Source organism: Chionomys nivalis, chromosome 25 (assembly GCF_950005125.1).
Source record: "Chionomys nivalis chromosome 25, mChiNiv1.1, whole genome shotgun sequence".
NCBI lineage: Eukaryota > Metazoa > Chordata > Mammalia > Rodentia > Cricetidae > Chionomys > Chionomys nivalis.
The window spans coordinates 33,092,105-33,109,455 of NC_080110.1; the positions used below are offsets into that span (position 1 = coordinate 33,092,105).

At 38.8% G+C, this 17,351-nt stretch overlaps 1 protein-coding gene across 2 annotated transcripts in view; it reads right to left on the reverse strand.

Annotated features, from left to right (window-relative positions):
- Positions 1–17,351, reverse strand: part of Tafa2 (TAFA chemokine like family member 2) — a 448,413-nt gene that overhangs the window by 130,558 nt on the left and 300,504 nt on the right. For both annotated transcript variants that reach the window (XM_057757809.1, XM_057757808.1), the window contains exon 2: positions 5,469–5,575. In XM_057757809.1, the coding sequence (XP_057613792.1) occupies positions 5,469–5,574 (106 nt within the window). In that variant the 5' untranslated portion in view covers position 5,575. The remainder of the gene's footprint in view (positions 1–5,468; positions 5,576–17,351) is intronic.

Sequence of the window (17,351 nt, forward strand, 5' to 3'; positions counted from 1 at the left end):
TTTTATTTCCTTTTCTTTTTATCTATTTTCCTACTTCAGAGATAAAAGCTCCATAAGACAAAGATTTTTATCTCTTTTATGGACTACTATATTCTCTGCCTTGATGCAGGTACTCAAAAAATATTGAGTAAACAAACAACTTTTCCATTACAAGTATCCAATATAAAATATTTCCACAAGATGACAATGGACTCAGTCGGTACAGGAGTGCTTATTTCTACAGATGCAATACTTTTTATTGGAGGAAAGAGAAAGGTCTGATAAATAAGAAACTTTGATTATAACTGTATCAGCCTAGGCTCTCCGAGCTGTAAATCAGCAAAACAGGAGTTAAATATCAGTGGGCTGGATGATCTGGGCAGCAATTGCTCTGGCAGCTGAAAAGAATATGTTGGGTGAAAAGTGATCCCATTAGGGTACCTCTTTGCACTCCTTCTGCCAGCTGTATTTATCAGTTACTGTGGGGTGGGGAAGCACATGATAAGCAGGGGTAGAGATCTCAGTGAAACATCAAACAAACATCCCAGATAAGAGTAAGATGGTTATCTATAGTGTTCTGGTGGTATAATTTACAACCTCCTATTTGTCTGTAAACCCCATAAGCCACCACAATGACCAGCATGGAAATGTATACACAAGGTAAAATGGTAGCACGTATATTTCAGGGTTAAAAAAAAAAAGAAAAAGAAACAGGCACCTAATTGGATATGAGGCTCACTCCATACAAGGAAATTCCTGTCTGTCACTGTAAACTTAGCCAGTGTGTGTTGTTGAGGTTATGGACTCTCTATTACCACATTCCTAAACCAGCACAATCCCCAACTACATCCTAAATACTATTCTTATATCCACAGATACATGTAGCTTTCATCCCTGCTCAAAGAAGACTCATTTTGCAGCAAACAAAAACCATCACAGAAAACCACAACTGGTCAAAAATGCAGAGAACAATTGACTATGGGGTGCCGATCCCCAGCTGTTACATCTACAACACAACCCCTTCACTTAGAGATCAAGATCGAAAGGGGGAGCAAAAAGAAAGTAAAAAGTATTTCTGGACACAATAGAGAAGCTGCACCCATGAAATTTCAATCAGATGTGTGTCTTAACAAGACATTAATAATGAAATCAAAAACTACAGGCATACATAAAGCAAAGAAAACAAACCAAAAACCATACTCCCAGAGAACTTAGACAACAATGAGGACACTGCGAGACTCTTACAAAGATCTACTCTACCTGGGAAGTAAAAAAAGACAAGATCTCCTGAGTAAATTGGAAGCCTGGGGACCTTAGGGGAGGGTTGAAGGAGAGAGGGGAGAGGCAGGGAGGGGAGCAGAAAAAAATGTACAGCTCAATAAAAATCAATTAAAAGAAACAGGCAACCAATGGATTCTGAAAGAGGGAGAATTGGCCTTCTGCAGAGACAAGAGCCCTGATAGCCTATCCAGTCTCAATTGGGCAGCTTTAAACACATATACATGAAAGTAACACTAACAGACTCAGTACAGGGTGTATGTGTGTGTGTGTGTGTGTGTGTGTACAAAACAACAATTAAAGAAGATGTGAATTTGAGAGGCAGCTGGGGGGATTCGGAAGAGTGAAAGGGAAGGGTGGAATTGATGTAAACACAGTACTTATAAAATTCTCAAAACACTAAAAAACTTAAATAAAAATTCACAAAACTGTAGAGTAAATATAAATATGATGTAGTCCCTCCTTCTGAAGAGGACAAAATGTCTAATTTATTTTGCAAAACAAATTAGAAAATCTGATAAGATGGAAAGCAGAAAATTAGAGTGAGGACCATAAAGACATTATATTGCGGAAAATTCTCAGGAAAGAAAACAATTTTAGAGGCATATAATAAATAAAACTAAAGCTCATTAGTGGATGAAACTATAACTCATACGCAAGAAAACACACAAAAAAAATGAATGGTTTTGAAAGACCTGAATACATACTCCGAAGTGTAGCACAGAAAGATCTAAAAAGTAGAAAGGTAATACCAAAACTGAACTACACAGAGAGAACAGTGTTGAGAATGTCATCATGCACATTATACTTCTAGCTTAGTGGTAGGAGTGATTGCACCTATATTCTGTTCATGAACAATATTAATCTGTGAACTCAAGAGGTCAGACAAACAAACCCAGTAGTGAAGAATTTCAGCACCAGATATGTCATGGCGACATGGAGCAGGACTGTCAGATTTGAATCCCACTTGCAACATTTACTAATCAGATTGTGATCAATAAAAGCTGTTATACAATAGTATCCATCTCATCAACTGTTTAGAAGATTAGATGAGCTAGTATTTGGCTAGGATAGTCTTCAGTGACACTAGATTACTTTAATTATTTTTACCTTGAGTATTCACCAAGGTGTTAGGAACCAGAGACTGGTTTCGTATTGTAATTGAATCAGCCTGGCTTGCCTAAATTTCATCAAGACATGTTCATGTAATGAAGAGGGGGACATGCACAGAAGAGTGACAAAGAATAAAGGATGCGTTAGATGCAAGAAAAAAAATAGTCATTGTGCTCCCATAACCCAAAGAGTAAATCTTGTTTTGCTTCACTGAGCCCAGATTGGAATGGATCCTAGGCTCTTACCCTGTTATTATCTAAAATGCAAATTTCATTATTCCAGAGTAGATACACCAGATATCTATCTCTAAGGGCTTGCCTTTATAATCGGAAACAACAGCAAGTATTGCCTAACTGAGAAAGGTAATGAAACTATAAACATTTAGGCTTTACCAAACTGCTATGGAAATGGCAGATCTGTGACAGGGGAAGCCAGTGGCAGGGTAACCTGGGGATTTTATAGAAGAAGCATTGGAAACCCAGTGATGGTCAAAGGCCCTAACACAAGTGACATCAGGAAAGAGATGTAACTAAAGTATCTGCCACATAAGAACAAGTAAATTCATAGTACTATTATTTTAGTACTTTATGGGCAGAATAAAATATATAACTTACATAATAAAATGCAAAATTGTATGAAAGGAACAGTAGAGTCAAAATTGGTCTTTTGAAAATTAATAAACCAACCAATACCTGAACAAAATAAAAAAGTGAGATATATTCAGAATTGAAGAAGATACACAGAGAGCAGGTTACAAAAAGACAAAAAGGAAATATTCAGAGCAACTTTATCTGTGCTATTAGACTAGAACACCATTCAGGATTGTTACCTCTAAAGAAACTTGCACGTGTGCACTGAAAGCAATGTACAATAATACTCCTAAATTGTTGTTCAGAACAGGAAGAAAATAGAATGCAAAATGTCTATGATTTTAGTATGTTTGCACTAACTTCATGCAACATGGATCAACTGTGGAAAATCAATGTGTTATACTTTATAACATACCTTAAAAGCACTGTTTGGAAAAATACCAAAATTACAATTGAATACTTACTGCCTAATACTGTGTACACAAATTCAAGAACTACCCAAGCTAAGAAAATTGCTGTTAGAAATGTGCATTCATGCTCACATGAAGAGGTTATTGTTAATATAAAGGCATTCTAAACGGAACATTTAGAACAATGATTATGCTCAAACACTATGGGAACGTGGGATGAAGTCAGTCTGCAGACACAGTTGGTTCAAGAGCACTCAAAGGGGTATACTTCCCAACTTGTTGTTGAGAACACTGTGTTCATTTTTATGAACATGCGCTATACAATTGGTGTTTACATTGCCCTTATAATTCTGTGTGTGAAATAACTCAAGACAAAAAGAATGAGTGAGGAGAAGAAAAGAAAGGAGGAGAGAGAAAGGGAGACAAAAAAAGAGAGAAATTTCTCATATGATCTTTATGCAAACTAATGGCAAGGTGGAAATGGACTAGAGAATAACCTGGAATCTCTCTGCACAGTGGATTGCATTTGGCAGTTGACATTTTCTTATACAATGCAGTGTTTTATGCTGTGAGACCGGAGAGATGGCTCGGCAGGTAAACGTATTTGCTGTTCTTCCAGAGGTCCTGAGTTCAGTCCCCAACAGTTACTTTAGGCAGCTCACAACCACCTGTAACTCCAGCTCCAGGAGAGCAGAGGCTGTGTTCTGAACTACCTAGGCACCTGCACTCACAGATAAGCATGTGCCCACATAATTTAAATAAATATCTTTCAAAATATCAAAGTATCATGTTAACAAGCAGTAAGAGGAGCTAATAGTTCTGGAACTAGCACTGTACAGCATGACTTAAGGATTCTTAAATGTGGCTTTTATGGTGGCGTTCACTTTATCCTCATTATAGAGAAATGGCACCAGCTCCCTCACTCTCCTTCGACTGTGACTTTCCTGCGACAATCAACTATAACATGGAATTGTGATTAAGTTGCTCTCATCAGAGTATTGTACCACAGCAACAGCAAAGCAAATCAAGAAAACAAAAAGGTGTTTAAAAGCTTGATTGACAGAACATGGGCAAATTTAAAGAAAAATGTACATTTACAAACACACATGCCTCTATAGCCCAAAAACAGAATTCTAAATTAAAACAAACTCTCCACAAAACTCTCCTTCATGTAAAGTCTTATTTATTTGTTTTCAAGGCAAAGGAAGGGGTTTGTTCTATGGACGTCAATTCCCACACCACATCTTTCATCTCCCTGTGTTATAATGTTCCATTCAAGGCTAATTAGATACATGTGTGTAAATAATTTCGGTGTTAGCAAATCCAAAGCACTCTTAATTCCTCCTTTACCCCAAAACAGAATAAGAAAGGAAATGGCTAGCCTGCATGGTGGACAGAGAATTGAAGAGCCAAACCATATTTCACAGAAAAATCTAAATTGACTTCTCAGGTTATGAGTACTTGATTATGGTAGATATAATGGAGAAATAGCACCATTTAAACTCATTTGGAAAAGGCAGCCATTCATTACGCTGAGTCTAATGGCAAGAAAGGAGAAAAGGGAGTGATTCTGAGCTGACAACGCACACATATAGACAAATAGTCTCACTTTTCCGTGGTAGGACAGAGCCTACTGAGGATCTTGGTAGAAACGGTGTCCAAATAATGGGCACAGAGGCACAATGCCAAAAAAGACGTGGTCTACAAAAACCTAAAGGAAAACGTTGCAGATAATGTATACATATGATTAATATATGTGCTGTGAAAAACATTTTCTTTATGAAAATAAGGGCAGTTTGAAATTCATCTTTATTACACACCAAGTCAACATTTTAACATCGCTACCCTTAACAATGGAGGACAACAGAATTTTGCACTCATTGGACAATATTCGCAAACCTGGCAGTCATCCTGAAAACACCACGTTTCTCCTTTCAAAGTCAACTCGAAGACAGCTCTCTGCATTTTCACTGAGAGAAAATGAAAATTGCTGGGGGAGCCCACACCTAACAAAACTGAGCAGACCAGTGAAGACAGCATATCACAATCTGCTCAAAGGAACCATCTCACACAGACAGCGCAGGCACACAGAGCTCACCTTTGTGATGGTTGGCGCTGGAAACAGCTTTCCCCAACAAGGTCACGATAAAAATGATCATCAGCAGCTTTCCTTTTGTGGCTTTCTGTAAGTCTCTCTTACTCATCCTGCGACACAAAAGCAAGACAATTCCTCAGAACATATAATCATCGTATTTCTGTAATTGTACTACATGCAAGTCTTTCATGACACCTTGACGTAATTGGCCCCAGGAAACTTGAATTTCTCACATTGAAGGTTCTATTTATATAAACTATGTTACTATGTTTAGTTTGTTTTTATTTCTGTTATTTGTGGTTGTGGTGTTTGTCGTTGTTGTTTGGAGCAGGGTCTTGTTATGTAGCGTGGGCTGGTATTGAACTCATATACTTTTTACCTCAGGTTCCCAAATATGAATGAGGATTACATGCATGAGGTACCATGCCCAACTATGTAAGAACTGTGAATAGAAAATAGAAGTTTTCCAAACAAAGCCATTTTAATATGATTCAAGAATCAAGCAACAATTTGCTTTTGTCCATTTTTATCAACTGAAAATAACTTAGAAATCTTGACATTTCCTTGTTCATATAAACATAAATGCAATTTATGAATTGGGATTTTGAAAATAGCTCAGTAACACGGTTTTCTTGTAGCCAGCTAATCTTGCCAAACTAATATGTACCACTCTGCAGTGGGAGACTCAATGCTGTTGAATTAAACTTTTTGTACTTTAACAGAAGTAGGAGAAAAAATGAAAAAAAATCAGAATTATAAAATATTAACATTTTCAAATTGAACTCATAAAATTAAGGAAAGGAAAAAAGGTAACTACTTCTTTATCAAAACATTCAGCGTCTATTTTGTCAAGCATCTTATACATTATTTCTCTTGTTCTTCATAATATAATGTCTACCTTCGTTTTGTAGCTGATACAATTTAGAAATTTTCTTAAGGTCACATTTAATGATAGAATAAATATTCAAACCAAGAATGACATAATTCAAAAATCCTTATTTAAGCTATTGCAATGGTTAGGCAGAAGCAGAACAAAAGTGAGTAGATTCTGTGTGGATGCTCTTACGAGAAAGAACAACACACACACACATCTCTCTCAGTACCTTCCAAATTCAGAGCCTACATCTAACTCAACGTTCGCTTAGCCTACAGGCTCTGGTCTGTCTTGCTTCTAACAGCATTCTGGGTTTATTCTTGGCCATGCCTGATTCTTCTTCCCCTTGAGGTCACTTAATTACTCTTTTATCACACCTCTACCACCAAAACAACCCGTCCTCCAATCCATGACCCGGGGTAGCAAACAAATCTGAGTATACAATTCAAAGTGTTCTTTTATATGGAGAAATGCATGAAAAAATGGCTTGATATAGTGTATGTTTTAATAAGGATATGTGTTCATATTTCCTAACTTTGGAAAGTATATACATTATGTGGTGGAAAGGACAGCTCAAAGGTTTAAAAACATCAATGCCCTGGTCTCAGGGTTCAAATCCATGCTCTCTGGGCTCCTGATTATGACTCCAATGGTTGACGTCATCTTGGCAGTGTTACCTAGGAGACAGGCACTGACTAGACTATAAAGGCTTACCTAGACTAAATTAATTGAGGTGCTAAGATTTATCTTTAGATGACAACATTTCATTGGCTGGGATCATGGCCTTCAAAAGAAAAAAGTGAACTAAACAAGAGAATTTATCACCTTCTGTTTCTTGACCTAAAAAAGCAATGTGATCACAAGCTTCAGGCTCCTGCTGCCATGACTTCCCCACTGACATGGACTGTACCCCTGAACTCTGAGTCGAAGCAAACCCTTTGCCCTTCCCTTACAGTGCTCTGCACAAAGGGAGAGACATTTGAACATTTAAACTTGCTCACTGGGTCTAAAATCAAGTTTCTTGTTTATTAGCTATGTAAGTTTGAATAAACTACTTCATAACTATCTTTTCATTGTCACTAGGGTATGGGTTTTAATAATATTGATCATAACTATAATAACTGATATGAAGAATAAATGAAGGAGTCCGTGTAATATTTGATATTCACAACATATATTAAACACAAGTATTTGATTATCTATTAGACTGACATTTCCCTGACTGTGACCTCTGAATCACTGGCCCCATGCAATTCTAGTTCAGCATTAGTTGAAGATGTCTTGGGTAAATGTATTTTTAAAAAGTTTCCAGATTCAACAAATTTAAGGAGTTTATTATTGAATCAAGTTTTTCTTAAGAAGAATATTCTTAAATAAACCTCCTTTGAAGCATTTTCCAGAATATGTTTTTACAGAGTACCATAGTACCCACACACTGAGACAATGGGGATGTTCTATCGGGAACTCACCAAGGCCAACTGGCCGGGGTCTGAAAAAGCATGGGACAAAACCGGTCTCGCTGAACATAGCGGACAATGAGGACTACTGAGAACTGAAGAACAATGGCAATGGGTTCTTGTTCCTATTGCACGTAATGGCTTTGTGGGAGCCTAGGTAGTTTGGATGCTCACCTTAATAAACCTGGATGGAGGTGGGTGGTCCTTGGACCTCCCACAGGGCAGGGAAACCTGCTTGCTCTTTGGGCTGAGGAGGGAGGAAGACTTGATTGGGGGAGGGGGGGTAATGGGAGGTGGTGGCAGGAAGAGGCAGAATCTTTAATAATTAAATAAATTAATTAATAAAAAAAAAGAAAAATAGTAGTATCATTGGAAAATCTTTTAGAGAAACCCTGAGCTATAATAATAACCTGGCCTAAAATACTCTCAGTAAACAAAATGTTTGGCTTTAATCTTTAATTAAATTATTTTGTGTCATTTAGCTCTCTTGGTTTTGATTGAAATCCTCTTGGTTTCGTTTTTTCAGCCACTGTGCCTCCTCTTCTACATCCAATCCCATAATTCCATAGCAGCGCTTGTGTAGCATAACACAAAGCAAAATCATTAGACAGCAAGAGCTGCTTAGCATAATTCTTGATTTAGCTTCGCTGATACAAATGATCTCTGCCACAAGGTCAACAATCCATCATTTTCCCATCCCATTGCACACCCACCAAATGAGGTGGCTGAAGAGACAGCTCAAGACAAGACACACGGAAAGAGAGATACCCACAAAGCTGCCAAGCTGTCATAGGAAAGCGAGAGATGAGAATGTAGGTCAACATCTGGAAGTGTGTAACAATACTATTACTCTGTCCAGTCCGTCAATCATACCCCTTTATATCTCTTAAGTTACACACTTAACCTACTTTACTATGATAAAACAAGGCATGTCACCAAAATTTCTCACTGGTCACAGTATGTCCCTCCTATTTCCAGCTATACAGTAGCCCTTACACAAGCTGAAGCATGCATCTGACCTTCCCAGATTTCCTATCCCTGCACACACATACTTAAAGTCTGTATCTGAGCTTCCCAGCTACACTGCAATATTCAGAGTTTGGTTAAACATCATCAACTGAAGATAATGCAACCTCTATGCCTTAGAAAAGCAGTAGCTATGATGAGGTCCCCTTGCTTAAAAGCTTCATGTGATCTTCCAGTCTCAGAAAGTGAGGGGAAAGGCATAGTCCTTATCAGAGAGTTTTCTGACCCTAATCTTATGCTATTCCTCTTCGTTTCTCTATTTCCTCTGTGGCCTGCACCAAAATCTCACTTCTTGTCAGCTGACACCTGCCCTCCATTCCCAGAGACTCTCCCGAAATGCCCCAGATGACTAACGTGTATCTGCTGGTCAGCATGCGGTGCAGGATTCCTCCTGTAGGATTTATTCAAGACCGTGTTGAATATCATTTGCTGTGGTGGCTGTTGACTACTGCATTACAATCAGTCTTTTTTATCTCAATCCAGTCTAATGTAAGGATTCTATGTACAGAGACCGTGACTCATAGAATATGCATGGTGTGATCCAATTTCTAGTTTAATAATTGGTAAATGCATATTTGTTGGATATTTGAAGAACCTTTTAGCCAAATATATTCTGTAGTTTTTAACACAAGGAGGAAGCAAGTGTATGTCAATTATCTCTTTAGCATGCAATTAGGAGGTGACAAATAGGAACAGAGTGAGAGGAGACAGAGAAATGGGAGAAGGCAAACTGTAAAGAAGAGAAAGAGTGAGACTCAATTCTCTAGCTTTCTTCTGACTTGAAAAAATAATCGAATTTGAGCAAAATGGTATAATGGAGTGATTAATAATGTTTTGACAAACAGACAAAAACAAACAGAGGAAAAGCTGAGAGGCACATTTCTTCTCACCCTTGTACAAGGGCCGCGGAGGAGACAGCCCTCTTTGCTATTTTCTACCCACTAGACTGCAAGCGAAAGTCTTCTCCTACAGATTAGAACTGTCAGATTCATCCGTAAAAACAGTAAAATTTCAGCGAATTGCCAACCACAAAAACCAAGTGGACAGAAACTGCAAGCTAATGGGTAAATGCACACCGAAGATGAAACCTTGAAATTGCTGCCTGAGCAGCAGGAGCTTGCAGGGAACACGGGGGATGTGGGATAACTGAGAAATGGTAACCTTGGCAATCAAGGATGCTGAAGCGAAGTTTTCAAACTGGAGGACTGAATGTCTCTCACCCTTCACTTCTGTGCCGCTTGTTTCGGTTAAGTCACGGAGAATTAGACTTCTGGATATGTTTTGTGGCCCCTTCACTCCCTCCCTTAAGAAAAAATGTGACATGTAACCAAGCAAGAATATAAAACTTGCTATGATAAAAAGAAATTCCTCATGAAAACAGAAAGCAAGCTTAAATGGTCTATGAAAGATAATGTAAAAACAAAGGGCAGTGTAGAAGTGGAATCTGCGGCCTGGGATCCACCACCCAACCTTATCTTGGCTGTAGATATGTCTGCAGAAATAAACATCACATCTGACAAAATATTTTAAAAGCCTAATTATGACCTGTCTCTGTACAAACCCAGGATTCATACAATGGCAAAGACTCTGACAAACACACCTACCGTAACAATGTATCTTTTAGGATAGACTAAGGCATGTGCTCTCCTTCCAGAGACCCGAATGGTCTTTATAAAATGTCAATCATGTTACACCACCACAGCATCCATTGCTTTAATATCTTGAATTTCCCCACCCAGAGGAGGGAGAGTAAAATCCAAGTTTTCTGCTGAAGAAGAAAAGCCCTACAATCTCTTTGCTCAGCCTCTCTAACCACGGGTACCATTTCTGATTTTACATCTGACTTTCCAACTCGGTCTCTTGTTCCAACTTATGCCAAATTTAGTTATAAAACTTTGCTCTGCACTTTAGAGTCTGCTTCAGGCTTTGTGTGACATTCTGGTTTTTGTAATTACCCCATAGAGGTTACTTCCTGGAACTCCACCCTCCAGAATCTAGGAAATCACCTCCAGACTCATTCTTCCAAAATCCCATGGCATCATTTATACTCTTGTAACCTGAAACAGTCCCATTCCTTCCTCTTCACATTTGTTTACATATGCATTTTCTTCTTTTACTGTTAAAATATAGCTACCTTGTAGGCAGAAATTCTACTTATGAGTCACTGCTTGAGCAACTAGATCATCACACGGAGCCGAGAAGTCAAGATAATTTTACTGAATGAATGGCATTAATTTTCATTAGTATAAAAGAGTTGAGTCTTTTGTAGGGTAGACATTTCGTTACATCTGTTAACTTAATGATTAAATTTCCACTACATATAGGAGCTAGGAATGGTGACAATAAAAATAGTATACCTTGGTGGATACTGAAAGAGATGAAGCACAACGAGGAAGTGGGAGATGAAGAGATGAAAACAAACTAACCTTTTCTTTCAATAAGCATGCTGAAATCTACCATAAATCCTCTTTCAGTATTGAAACACGGATATATATATATATATAAATATAATATTAGGATATCATATACATGATATGTATATAACATATACAGGAAGATATCAGCATATTAAAAAGATAGATGTGATGGAGGAAGGTCATTGGTTAAATAATAAAGAAACTGCCTAGGTCCATTTGATAGGCCAACCCTTAGGTGGGTGGAGTAAACAGAACAGAATGCTGGGAGAAAGAAGCCGAGTGAGTGAGTCACCATGATTCTCCCACTCCAGACAGATGCAGGTTAAGAACTTTCCTGCTAAGCCAGCTCGTGGTGGCTACACAGAATATTAGAAATGGGTTAGATCAATATGTAAGAGCTAGCCAATAAGAGACTGGAGCTAATGGGCCAAGCAGTGTTTAAAAGAATACAGTTTCTGTGTAATTATTTTGGGTAAAGCTAGCCGGGTGGCGGGACGCAGCACTGCCGCTCCACCAACACAGATGATAGATATTAAATAAATATAGATGGATATTAAAGTACAAGGCAGGCTGGAGAAATGGTTCAGTGGTTTAAAGTATTTGCTCTTCTTACAAAGGACCAAAGTTCAGTTCCAGCACTCACATTGGACAGCTCACAATAACCTCTAACTCCAGCTGCCGGGGCTCTGATGCTATCTTCTGTCCTCCACAGACAACTGTACTCACATGCACATGTTCCCACACAAATGCACATACAAACAACACATCATCACAACAATAACAATTAGATACAAGCTAAAGAATACAAGGGTATGCTTCTATTGAGTACATAAGAATAGATAACAAATTCATAAATAATTTTAATTCTACCAGCTTTACTCTGTTGTATATCATCCAGAAGTAGGCCTATTTGAATCATTTTTATTACAATTATATTTTAATCAATGTCATATGTCCACCATCACACTGTAGTACTTGAATCAATACTATCAGACACATCAAATTGAAACAAGTGTTTTAAATGCTCAGCATTGCTGCTATATTAATGTCTTATTATGAGTCTATCTTGTATTTTATTCATTCTTTCAAAATACTGCAATTTTGGTGGGAACAGAAAAACTATTGATTTATTCCTAGCAGCACATAGACAAAATTGTCGGATTTCTGTAATGCCTTTGCCACCTACAGGTTGAAATGGTATGGCAAAGAAATGTATTATCATTTAAATGATTTCTCCAGAAATATGCAATATTCGAAGGTTCCAAACTCTAATACTCAAACCAGACACAAAAGTCATAAGGAAAATGATGCAGCCATCTAAGATACATGGGAACATGAGAAAGACACCTGAAATGATCAAGGCTGAGCTGCACTACTGATCCTCTGCTTTTACAGCTGGGACACTTGCCCTCCTTTTCTATAAGATGGAACGACATCCATTTTCTCAGAAAAATGCCACTATAACAAACAGGAGATTGCATGACATTTGAACTTAAAAGAATGCATGTAAGGTGTTACCACTTCTCCAAAGGTCCATCCCTTGTAGAGTAGGCATATAAGTCAGAAATACCTACTCACATGGGGTTCTAGGCCCCCAATAGAAATTAGTTAAATGAACTTGTCAAGTTTTTTTTTTTTTTTAACAACTCTGACCCTTGTGACCACACAATGGAATATATGAACACTATTACCTGCTGGTAGAAAGCTGTAAAGAATAAATACAATGGAATACAAAGCAGCCAACACAAAGTGGGACATGGAGCTTTCAGGTCTGTAAATATTATCTGGAACACAAAATCATTGCTGGGAATCATCTAGGAATCAAAGTCACAGTGAAACAATTTTAAAAACACATATGCTTTAATCACAGATGAGGACTTCAGCTGTATTTTAGAATTTATCCTAAATCTAAGAACTTACAAGGCAGGATGTGAAACAGCTAAAAACTGAAAGAGCCCTGAAAAGGCATATCCTCAGATAGATTAGCAAAATACAGATACTCATATTTCAGAGTTTCGTTATCGAATCTATAAATGTACAATGCCCCAAGATCTTAAGTCTAGGACAATGCTCCTTAAGGGGGAATTACACCAAGAAGAGCATGCCCTGAGGATTTGAATAGTACTATATATGCACTTATGGTTCATGTTGAAAATCTACTCATTCGTTCAACATTTCATTCAGTTATATCTTTGACCTAAACCATGAATGTATCACAACACCATATATGAGAATCCTGAAGAGTAACTTCAAAATCGTGAATGAGTAGAAGAGGCAGCTCCTGGATGCAGATCTGCTGACTACTGGCACCCTTCTTGTGTCAAGAGTGCCTGGACAATGGTCAGCGTGCTCTAATGAATCCTAACAGCATGAGTTGTATTTTAGACAAGTGTGTACCAAAAAAAAGAGGTTGGAATGAAAGACTGGTTTCCAGTAATGTAAAAAGTAATGAAGAGATAGTGAATAAACAATACTGTATCCACGTCTCAGCACTCCAGGACTGTAAACAGGTATGCCTTAAATAGTGTATAATTTATCATTCCTAGAGCTGTGAATTCTGGATAATTATGAGCTTTCATATTTGCAGATAATTGCCTTGTGTCTACTATACACCTGTATGCTGACATTAACTGGACTTGTATCTACCAGACACCTGTATGCTGATATTAGCTGGACTTGTATCTACCAGACACCAGTATGCTAATATCAGCTGGTTTGGATGAAACTTTTTTAAAAGATTTATTTATTATAAATAGTGTTCTGCCTGAACGTATGCCTGCAAGCCAGAAGAGAAGATCAGATTGCATTATAGATGGTTGTGAACTACCCTATGGTTGCTGGAAATTGATCTCAGGACCTCTGGAAGAGCAGCCAGCGCTCTTAACCTCTGAGCCATCTCCCCAGTTCCTGGCGGAACTTTTACTGCAGAGTGACAACCTTGGGTAGGGGTGTCAATTCAGACATGGAGGTCTACCACTTTGTTATACTCTACCTGTTAGAGAAATGCTCCTCAATGTCACAAAGTTTGAACTTTGTCTTCTATAATATTTGGGTCATAGTGTTTCCCTCAGTGAGCTGGTGGGTGTCAATTTATTTAAACCACTCATCTCTACCCTCACCCCCTCCATTACTTAACTACCTTTATTTTCTGCTTAAAATAAATATGTAAAGGGGAAGGGGATAAGGTGCAATAGAGTTAGAATATGCTAAAAGCAAACACCTGAAATTCTAGCCAGAGTTAAGACCAACAGTAAAGGGTCAATTGGTGTTTGAAGAAAATAACTGTGAGGATTCTAATTGAGCCCTAAATGAGTTGATTATCATTATTAACTTCAAAAATGCATGAAAAATGATCTCAAGAAAATGTGCATCATGTACGTTGCCACACATGGAGGGGTGTGAGCCTGGATAAGGGTTCTCTTTGAGCTTCTGTGATGTAGAAAACAGCTTCTCTTGCCAAGGGGGGTACCCAGAGCTCATAGCTTGGCTTTGCAATGGAACTAAGATGAGAACTTCAGAGACAAGCGTGCAGCCCAAGGCAAGTCTGACTTCCACTCCACAATGGGTACATGCTTATTCGTTTGCATTTGCCTTGCTTTCCACTTCCTTCTGTAGCCCAGCAAGCTCTTCCTTCTTTAGCTCCTCTTCCTCGCCTGACTTCCTCCAACTGCTGCATTTTTCCAAGCTTCCTTTCAACAATTATCTTTTCCTATTCCTGCCACTCCTTGACTCTCTTCTAGGTGGTCAGCTGAACGGGATTGAACTGCAGATGCAGAAAGGTTCTCAGCAACTGATTTTTTACTCTTTCTTGAGAACAAAGGGCTCCTGGAAGATGGCAATGTATGTATAGGTGAGGCTAAGAGCCTATGCCTTCAGCTACAGCTTCCGTCCCTGGGCCTTCTGGGCACACCATTTATTAGTCTCCGGGGAGAAAGGCTCGCCTTGAGTCATGTTCATCACCATCTTCTTTGGCGGGTTAATGGTATTGAGATGGGGCACACAGTGCCTTGTACATGGGTTCCTCCCTTCCCCTATTGCTTTTCCTTTCCCCTTCTGTAACTGACCTTCTTTGTCTTCTTGAGAATCAAAAGAGAAAGAACACTTCCATATTTCTTGCCTCTGGGGTGGGGAGTTTAAAGACACCCCATACCGTGGCGCAGTTTGAGCTCTTCCCACTACTGGCCCATCCTCCTCCTCATCTCTTTTGTTCTTCTCAGTGCACAATCTGGTGACATGGGGAATCAAAGTACGTAGAAAGACAGACTGGAGTAAAATTCAAAGTTTTCCTGTTCTGATTTCATCTTTGAATCTCACTCTCAAGATTCCTTTCTCAGTTCCTAAATCAAAACCCACAGCTAAGGAGGTGATTTCACAGCTAGTTTCTTGAGCAAGAAGGTCCAATTTCAAGAATTCTGAGATCAAGTTCCCATGCTTTGAATGTGTATGGTTGCAGTGTCTTGAACTCCTCAGACTTCTATTCTGCTATACTTCTGCAGGTCGGGAGCCTGGGGATCTCAGGAGACCTTAGTTAAAGATATGGACAATAACAGGATAATCTCTTTCTTCTTATTCTTTAGATGACATGTGTTAGGGGTTCATTTGTTGAAGGCTTCGACCTGCCATACAAGGGGTATGTATATAGAATCTGCTTCTTCAAATGTTCTTTTCTTTGGACAGGTTGAAAACCTTATTAATAGCACATCAATTAGTCACTCGTGCAGGAGATGGAGGATGCTTTCCTAGGTTCAGACATAAAGTTCAAACCTTTATACTCTTCTGTTGTAGAATATTATTTTAAGATGTGTTCCATTTGTTTATGCGGCAGAACATTTGTTTTATGGTGCAAATATGTGTTGCATTCTTTTATGTTGCATTTGTTTAACTCTGTGAAGCTGTGTTACTGTGTCTGTCTAAAATACCTGATTGCTCTAATAAAGAGCTGAACGGCCGATAGTGAGGCAGGAGAAAAGATAGGCGGGGCTGGCAGGCAGAGAGAATAAATAGGAGGGGAAATCTGAGAGGAGAGAAGAAGGAGCAAGAAAATGAGGAGAAGGACTCCAGGGGCCATCCACCCAGCTATACCAGTGGAGTAAGAAAGAAAGAAATATATGCATAAATAAAAAAAGGGAAAAGCCTAGAGGCAAAAGATAGATCGGATAATTTAAGAAAAGCTGGCTAGAAATAAGCCAAGCTAAGGCTAGCATTCATAAATAAGAATAAGACTGTGTGTGGTATATTTGGGAGTTGGGTGGCAGGTCCCCCCAAAGAGCAAAGAACAACGAGGAAAAAAAAAACAAAAACAATTACACTCCCCCTGATTCTGGGGGTGCTGTTTGACTTACTCATCTTTGAGGAAGTGAAAGTCAACTGTTAGTGACCTGGTTCATGGATTTCTTAACAGCTTTCCTGTCTCTGCAGTGGAGGACTTTCTGAACTCTTCAATCTTTCCCTCACCTCTACCTCTTACTGCATCTTCTCTCTTTTCTCCAACTCTTGCTCCTCACATCTTTTTAGAGTCTCTGCCTTGCAAGTGCCACACCAGGACAGTAGGTCTGCCTTTGGCTTTCGTTTGCTTCCTGCTGGAAGCACCCTGAGCAGCGCTTTCTCCCTCTTCTGGTTACTATTTTATGGAAGATAGAATTTCGCTGGTGACCACAAAAGTGGCCCATCCTTTTGTCTTCATTTCAACATGAAGTTTTTCCTTCTGCTCCAGATCTTTCTGAGCAGAGAGTCTACTGGGTCTCAGAGGCTGGAGTGAGTAAGTATGTCCTGACCTAACCCCTTCAGCATCCAGGGAAGAACAGTTATTGGACACAATGAGATATTTCTGAAGACTTTTTTTTCTGTCTCTTTATACTAAGTGTTGTCAACTGGTTTCAAAAGTGTATCACAAACTTGTTGAAGTTTAACGTTTATCTAGGAAGGTTCGCCCTGAAAAAGGTCTCCCATCACAGTCTTTCCAAGAAACTTAGTCTTCAAGTTGGCCTTCTCTTCAAACCACAGTTATGTGTCTTCAGAACCTTCCTGGGTATCCAAAGGTGAAAAACTGATGAAGATTGTGGGGGCACCAAAGGACTAAACAGTTGTTATATGTGACATTGCTCCCACATAA